Raw genomic sequence first — 8,157 nt, 5'->3', positions numbered from 1 at the left:
TTGAGAGCAATGAGTAGAACCACAAGTAGTACACCCATCACTGCAAACAGAGCAATCCAAGCTATCATCATGTAATTATTATGACAATGTCCACACTTGTTTGATCCCATTAGTAGACTGTATCCCTCTGTACATGATCCACACATTCTGTGTCCTCTATTATCCACACATTGAGTATGAGTGTGATTCAACTTGAAGGTAACAGGATTAGGAGAACAATAGAGGAGACAGTCCTCATTGATAATGCATGCATTAGGATTGGTTTCATTAGCATTGAAAGGTGTAGTGGTATGATATGTTCCAATCCACAGTAGACCATTGTGTGTAATGTTTAGAGTATTTATATCACATGTGACATTCTCTCTTGAAACACTTTGACTGCAAGTACAGGAATCTTGTGAACTGCTAATACTGAAACCAATGGGACATTCATTAACAATGAAAGAAGAAACAATATGATTAAGTGCAGAAGAATTATGTGTTGTATAAAATGATAACAGGCTTACATGATGTCTTGTAGGAGTCAGTTTAGGTGTGTATTCAATCAATGAACAAATATTGGGAATATATGTTTGATTGACCGGTAGTCTTGATAGAGTTGAATTATCATACACTTTTACTATACCATCAGTGGCAGTTAATTCATAATAATTATATTTTATGCCAAACAAAGCCACATGGTACTTCAGTGTTTGACCTGGATAGATGTGCTGCTTGCCTCCATTATCTAAACAGTTTTCAATGATAGTTGCAGTATGAGGATCACAAAAGCATAATCCTACCGCATCACCTGTTGAACTAATGTTTGGGTTTGTCAAGTTAAAATTATTGCCAGAATAATCATCAATAATGTTGAACTCGGTATTATCTGTTTCATGGTATCCATACATATCACCACCAACCAGGCCAGCACTATTATTTATTAATGTAAGAGGTATGTCTGGCATTCTTAATACTATAGGAAAATTTGCTAAATTTTCCACAAAGAATCCTCCTCCTTTATAAGAAGCATGATTATCAATAAACTCCAAGTTAGCTGATGATGATACTATCAATCGTGATGAGTCATTTATTGCTAATCCTCCTCCAACTACTCCAGTATTGTTCTTGAATATGAAATCATTTTTAATTGTTACTAATGATGCTATAAGACTCAATCCTGTATTGGTACTGTTAGCAACAGTAACATTACTGAGACTAATAGCATTACTGTTCATTATCTTATTTCCTCCATTTCCAATAAGTTGAGTATCTATTATATCGATTTGGGTTAGTCTCATAAATATTCCATCACTGAATAATCCTTCATTTATATTGTCATATATCAAACATGATTTAATGAGACACTGACAGTTAACTTTTTGAAGTCTAGGGAAGAAGAAGTCACTGCTGGTACTCAGTCCATGCTTATTACGGTAAAACTGACTGTCCTCAATTACGAGAGTAGAATTTAATTGGACATCAGGAAACCTGCAATCATTTGGTTTTGAATCTCCATGAAAAGCGACAGACAGTCCACTTCCAGAACTAAAATCGTGAAATAACGATTTGACGATAGAAATGTCAAAAAGACTATCACCCAGAAGTAAAGAAGGACTCTTTGCCAAATTGTGAAAGTCAACACTATCAATGGTGGCTATCACTTTATATGAGGTACCATGATGTATATTTGCTTTCATTCGACAGTTAGTAAATGTGAGATTAGTCAGTGCCAATGAGTAATCGTGTAGTTCAATGCTGCATTCATCAGTAGGGCTGAGCGGAAACCATGGGTGGTGATACAAAATCTCCAAATCATAGCCAGTAAAAACTGATGATGAGATCTTAACATCAAAAGCATTTTCTAAACTTAATGTAGTCAGGCCATGAGCAGTAAATAGAGAGTCAGTTATTGTAATGTTGTTAGCTGACTTAATATCCACTGAATAATCAATAAACGATACGTTAGAAATAGTGACACCATTGCTAGCATGATCATCATCAGAAGTAGTAAGAAAAGAGTTCTCTCCACCAGTAAAAGTGGTGTTAGCTATTGTAATGTTGTCGGATGAATCAATATCCACTGAACAATTAACAAACAGCATGTTAGAAATAACAACATTGTTGCTACTATAAATAGTAAAAGTGTTAAAAACATCATCGTTGCAGAGAATACTAGGAGACTGATCCAGGCCATGTAGAGTAACATTCTTTACTGCAGCAATGTAAACATCATCATTGATGGCAGTGGTTCCAATGAAGTAGAATGTGATGTTAGAACTGAAACCAAGCAAATACTCATGGTAATACACTGATAAATTGTAACAAGGTGACTGAGTAACTGAACTGCAGTCATCAGACACATAATACTGATGAGGGGAGACACTGCAAGAGCTACTGAAGAATAAGAGAACAACCACTAACAGGAGAGACATAGCTACTGTCTGGACTGACTACTGACTGGTACAACTGGCATATGAACTCAAACTATTTAAGCTACAAGAAACTTTTATGGGCTACTCATTTTCCTCCAAATAGGGAAAATCTGACACATTATAGTAATTGATAACATAACCTCTTCCTGTTATTCAGAAAGGACATGCATGTACAGACGATGAGCTGCCAATAACACTGTCTGCTATGAACAGCCAGGAATACTGTCTACTGTGAAAAACTAAACAAAAACTGACCAGCAAACATAACAATAATAATTATACTCCATATACACATGTACATGTGTAGTTATGTTTTTCTAACAGCACACATAAACATTGAACTGCATGCCAATAATATTGTCTATTGAGGAAAAACATTAAAGAAAGCAATGATAATTATATACTGAATGTATATATGTGCATGCATGCATACATTATAAGGTTCATGTACACAGGAAAAGTTTAGATATTTAACTGCATAATATAGCTGTTGTATGGATTCTGTTTATGCTGCTGTAGACCTATGCAATTAACACTGCTCTTGTAGTAGGGCTCTATCATGGAAAAAGACTGCATGTACATGTACTGCTAATTTCTATAGCATGTAGTTTTAAAACCAGGCAAATAAATGGTTCAATTTGTAGAGCATACATCCCAGCTGTGAGTAGCTGGAGCAGCTTTATACCTGCTGCTTCTGCAGGATTGCAAGAGCAAGTACAACTGCAGGAAGCTATAGCTGGTCAGCTTCAAGAGCCACTTTATAGTATTGATGATTGATGCATGTCAAAGTTCTTCTATTGGGGTAAGGCTATGAACCAAAGGGTTTATATCTTTTTTCAAAGCAGTATATCAAAAACGATAGGTACAATTTATGGATTGGGAAACTCAATTAACTAATAGACTCAGTCTCTCAGACTAATGTGGTGAACCACAAATTAACAGCTCATGGTTGGGACTATTCTGAAGCAGTACAGTAGATGTATAGGCTACTTGTCTTTCCTCTCCTGTACTGCTTCCATAGTACTATGATAAGAAAACCTCATATTAATTATTGGTGTTAATCCTGTTAGAATAACAGGAAGAGGTTTTGTTATCATAGTAAGGAAGCAGTACAGTAGTGGTAAAATGAGTAGGCCCAGTACTCCCTTTACTCCTCTACTGTAGTACTGTACTGCTTCTAATAGTCCCAGCCATACAAGATGTTAGTTTGTGGTTCACATGGACATTAGTCTGACGGAGTCCATCAGCTAATTACTAGTTGATAACTGTACTATCAGTTGTATATGTTTTTTATTATACGTACCAACACGTATTAGAAAATTTTGAATATAGAAAAATCATGAAAAAAATGAACTTAAAGCTACAGAAATAGCACCAGTATACTCTGCATATTAAAAGTCTCACAATCAATTTTAAAAATAATTCAAAGCCTTGTAACTAATAACTGATTATCACTAATAATAATTAAGTGTCATCACCAATCCCATTCTTTATTGCCACATTCTCCGCCGGTGGGTGGAGTCTATGAAACATGAGTATAGTAAGAATGGAGAGATGAGCAATGAGGTAGTAGGTCGCCTTGGCAACTATTTGAGTCTTCTTAAACTGGAGGTACTTGTAAGACACCTAAAAACGAAGAAATCAAATTAAAGTATTCCTAATAATACAACCAATTTATATGTACATGTACAATGTATCTCTATTCTTGTGTTTTATCACACAACAGCAGTTCTCTTTCTTTCTCCCTCTCTCCCTCCCTCCCTCCCTCCCACTCTCTCTCTCTGCTCTCTCCCTCCCTCCCCCTCTCACCATTACTCCTCCAAACAGACCAGTTAGTATAATATAATGTTCAATTGTTACTATTGGTGGACTCAGATAGTAAGCAATACTGTCACTGGCTAGGGGACTAACACACATCAACCTAGCAAATACCAGACTAGGAAATAAGAGACTGGGAGAGAGAGAGGCAGAGGGAGAGAGAGAGGCAGAGGCAGAGGCAGAGGGAGAGAGAGAGGGAGGAAGAGAGAGAGAGGAAGAGGTAAAGAGAGAGGAATAAAGGAAACATTAGATAAGACAACAATAGAAACATATTGTAGGGTGCCTTTTTTTCAAGGGCTGTAAATTTCATAGATTTCGGAATTTTTTAACATTTGCCAAAGTCAAATATGGTACAAAATGGCAGATGACATAAATTCGCAAAAATTAAATCCACAAAATAAAATCTGCGAAATTTAAAGCCTTCGAAAAAAGGTGCCCTATGGTAATGTGTAGATGTACATGTATTAATTAATAACATGAGAACTATAATTACAGTCATTGATTGATGCACTGTAGTGTACATGTAGTGGGGTTTGGTTATGAGTGTCTCGTATTTAAATGATGTCATTAACAAATATTAATTATTATTTCTCACTAAATTTACTAAAATTAGTATACACCATTAAACGTGTATTTCATGTACATGTATCATCATCATCATTTTTTTAGCCCCCAGGCCGTTAAAAAATGATGATGATGATGTTATTTGTTGATGTTATCTGTGTTATTTTTAACACGTTATTTTATTTTTATTATGATGTTATTTTATTTTTAAAATAACATTTTTTTGTTATTGTTATTGTTATTTTTTGTTTTTGTTACATTTTCTTGTTATTTTATTTTTATTATGATGTTATTTGTTAATGTTACATGTACTTGTAGTATGGTGTGTGGGCGGATCAAAGGCACCGCCAGTGCTACAACTTCCAATAACCGCATGGTAGGAAAATGTAGCACTGTGTGGAATATATAGTACTGCACAGTATAATATGTATGGGCTTTCCTGTTAACCACAAGCTTTGATAGAGGCAAATAACAGCCTCAGCTACATACACTAGACATGTAACAACAATAATAGTGATAAATGAGATCTGATCGTCTTGCACTGGCCACCTGCGGGACTTTTGAAATTTCATTTGATCCGCCCACGCACCACTACAAACCAATCAAAGCACTGTTGATTCGTAGATTACAGAAATTATTGCACTCGGGACAGTCTCGACAAAAATATAGCACTCGGCTTCGCCTCGTGCTACATTTTCCTCTCGACTGCCCCTCGTGCAATAATTTCCGTAACATACTCTCAACAGTGCTTTAACTAATACTTTACTGTGTGTTAATGAAGAAATCTAGCAATCAATAATCTTCAATGGATCAGGATAACAACAAGAGATCAGAATGAAGTTGAATTATTATTAGTAAGAGTGAATTATTATTGTTATTATTATTATTAATACCTTGATATCAGAGGTAGTTTAACCCACAGTGATAATGCACGAGAACTTCCAACTAGCACTAAGAGAAAACCAACCGTCGTCACAATAATGAAATGAGTGTAATCAATGTTGGACCAACTCCAAGCTATGAGCTCTGGAGAGAGAGAGAGAAAGAGAGAAAGAGAGAGAGAGAGACAGAGGGAGAGAGAAAAGTGGGAGAAACTTCAGCCAAATTTTGCCAAAATTGAAAAGGTAAGAATTCTCCATTTTAATTACATTCTATATTTCCTGATGCATATACATGTACTTATCTTGCATAGAAACTTTGAGCTGATTCTGATCAAAATTAGATTTTTACAAATTTTTAAAGCTACAATGTAGCTACTGCAAAATCAGACGAAGTACATGTACATGTACATGTTGTTGTTATAGTTGCATGTACACGCCAATTTTCCAGTATACATGTATGCTGTACATGTACAGAGTTGGTTATTGGTATAGTCATTAATACTGACACTGACCATTAGCATGAATGACATTCTTAGTACATGACATGAAGACTGAATACAGACACTCTCCTAACACACAAGACAATATACCCTTAAATAAATAAAAATAAATAAATAAAATAATAATAATAGTTATCAGTTAGGAATAAATAATTACCTGAAATACTCCAACAATACAGTCAGAGGGATAGTGAGCTCCCAGTAGTATCTACAGTAGAATATACAGTACAGGATGTAATGAGAATAATGATGGATGATAAGGTACAGTAAAGCAAGGTTTTATAATAAAAAATATATTTTAAAATTGAGGCAATTTCGGATACATTTTTTGAGAAAAGTTGAAAGGCTTATAGCCTTGGGCATTTTTTTAGAATTTTGACATTTTCATAAAATGGCCGTAACTTGGAAATTTGAAGTCGGAATCAGCTCAAACTTTCTACACAGCATAAGGACATCAATATGTATCAGAAATTGTAATAAAAATTTGGAGTGATTTCGGAGCCATTTTTCAGAAAAAACCATGGGCTATAGCCTTGGGTATTTTTCCAAATTTTGCCATTTTCTTAAAATGGCCATAACTTGAAAATTTGAAGTCGGAATCAGCTCAAACTTTCTACACAGCATAAGGACAGCAATATGTATCAGAAAATGTAATAAAAATATTGAGTGATTTCGGAGCCATTTTTCGGAAAAAAACCATGGGCTATAGCCTTGGGTATTTTTCAGAATTTTGCCATTTTCTTAAAATGGCCGTAACTTATAATTTTGAAGTTAAAATCAGCTCAAACTTTCTACACAGCATAAGGACATCAATATGCATCAGAAAATATAATAAAAATTTGGAGTGATTTTGGAGCCAATTTTTTGAAAAAACCATGGGCTATAGCCTTGGGTATTCCTTGAAAATTGGTCCATTTTTAAAATGACCACAATTCAATTTTTTTTAAATCACCTCAAAATTTCTACACATTTCTACTGTACACAAGTACATGTATATACATTATTATTGGTAATTTCACAGTCACTGAAGTAGTGGGCCTACCCTACTGACAGTAGTGATGAATGGTATCACCACGTAAAGTATAGTGATCATCATATAGAATATGAAGAGACCATCATTGGTAGGATCATTGAGTGACAGATATGATAAATGGAATATATAAGTGAACACAACTCCACAAGTAACAGTCCTAGCTGGGAATGAGGAGGTCTTATCACTGCACCCCTGAGGAGGAGGAGGAGAGAAAGGACGAGTGCTTTAAAGTTATACCTTACTAATAGTGTGTGTACTGCTATTATCAGTATTAATGGACACTGTATATTGGGGGGTTCGGTCTACTAACTTTAGCTGATATTAATAGTCATTAATGTGTACATTTACAAGTAAATTTAGCATTTGTTGTATAGAAGGAAATTTTGGAGGTAGTTAAATTTGGCAAATTTGGCGTTTTGATAGCCATTCACCAAAATAAAAATCCACCATTTTGAGCCATTATACGCATGCTCAATGGCACGTGGCCACAAATTCACCAATCACCAAAATTTAACAATTCGCCTAATTTAGCTCCCTCCAAAATTTCCTTCTATACAGTAAAATCTCTCAATTAAGATGCTAATATTAAACCATTACTACACATAATAGTTAATCATTACATTACTTAATAAATATTTAATTTCATTACATACTATCTTAGCTCTGTTGATCATGTATGGCCTGAACCTCCACAGTAGTCTCTTTGGTGCTTGTGATATTATTAATAAAACAATTGATTGACATAACACTGAGAGTACAGCTCTATCCAACCCAGTGTATATTAATAAATATGGAAGAAAAGCAGCAACTTCAACTGAGAATATTGCTAGGAGAGAGAGAGAGGAGAAAGAAAGATATTACATGTACATGTAATGATTAAAGGCTGGTTTACAATGTTACGCTAGTCCTGACGTTATGTTGACACAGGAGTTGAATTTAGTTCAACC

The 8,157-nt window shown here is 34.9% G+C and overlaps 1 protein-coding gene across 1 annotated transcript; it reads right to left on the bottom strand.

Moving 5' to 3' along the window:
- Positions 1–3,734: 3,734 nt before the first annotated feature.
- Positions 3,735–8,060, bottom strand: LOC109586803 (uncharacterized). The gene is made up of 7 exons (XM_020003018.1): positions 7,864–8,060; positions 7,220–7,402; positions 6,335–6,385; positions 6,190–6,268; positions 5,690–5,822; positions 4,224–4,365; positions 3,735–4,040 (listed from the first exon to the last, which is right to left on the bottom strand). The coding sequence occupies exons 1-7, from the start codon at positions 7,882–7,884 to the stop codon at positions 3,879–3,881; spliced, it is 771 nt and encodes a 256-aa protein (XP_019858577.1). The 5' UTR covers positions 7,885–8,060; the 3' UTR covers positions 3,735–3,878.
- Between the last annotated feature and the right edge of the window lie 97 nt (positions 8,061–8,157).

This window comes from Amphimedon queenslandica, unplaced genomic scaffold (assembly GCF_000090795.2).
Source record: "Amphimedon queenslandica unplaced genomic scaffold, v1.1 AMPQUscaffold_12779, whole genome shotgun sequence".
Classification (NCBI taxonomy): domain Eukaryota; kingdom Metazoa; phylum Porifera; class Demospongiae; order Haplosclerida; family Niphatidae; genus Amphimedon; species Amphimedon queenslandica.
This window is presented reverse-complemented; position numbering and strand designations above follow the sequence as displayed.

Excerpts from the sequence above, each read along its gene's own strand:
- LOC109586803 (XM_020003018.1), bottom strand. The coding sequence starts at position 7,884 with ATGATCAACAGAGCTAAGATA. Across the intron at positions 6,386-7,219 it reads TCATCACTACTGTCAGTAGG|ATACTACTGGGAGCTCACTA; the intron begins GTAGGCCCACTA and ends ATTCTACTGTAG. Across the intron at positions 6,269-6,334 it reads GTATTGTTGGAGTATTTCAG|GGTATATTGTCTTGTGTGTT; the intron begins GTAATTATTTAT and ends TATTTATTTAAG.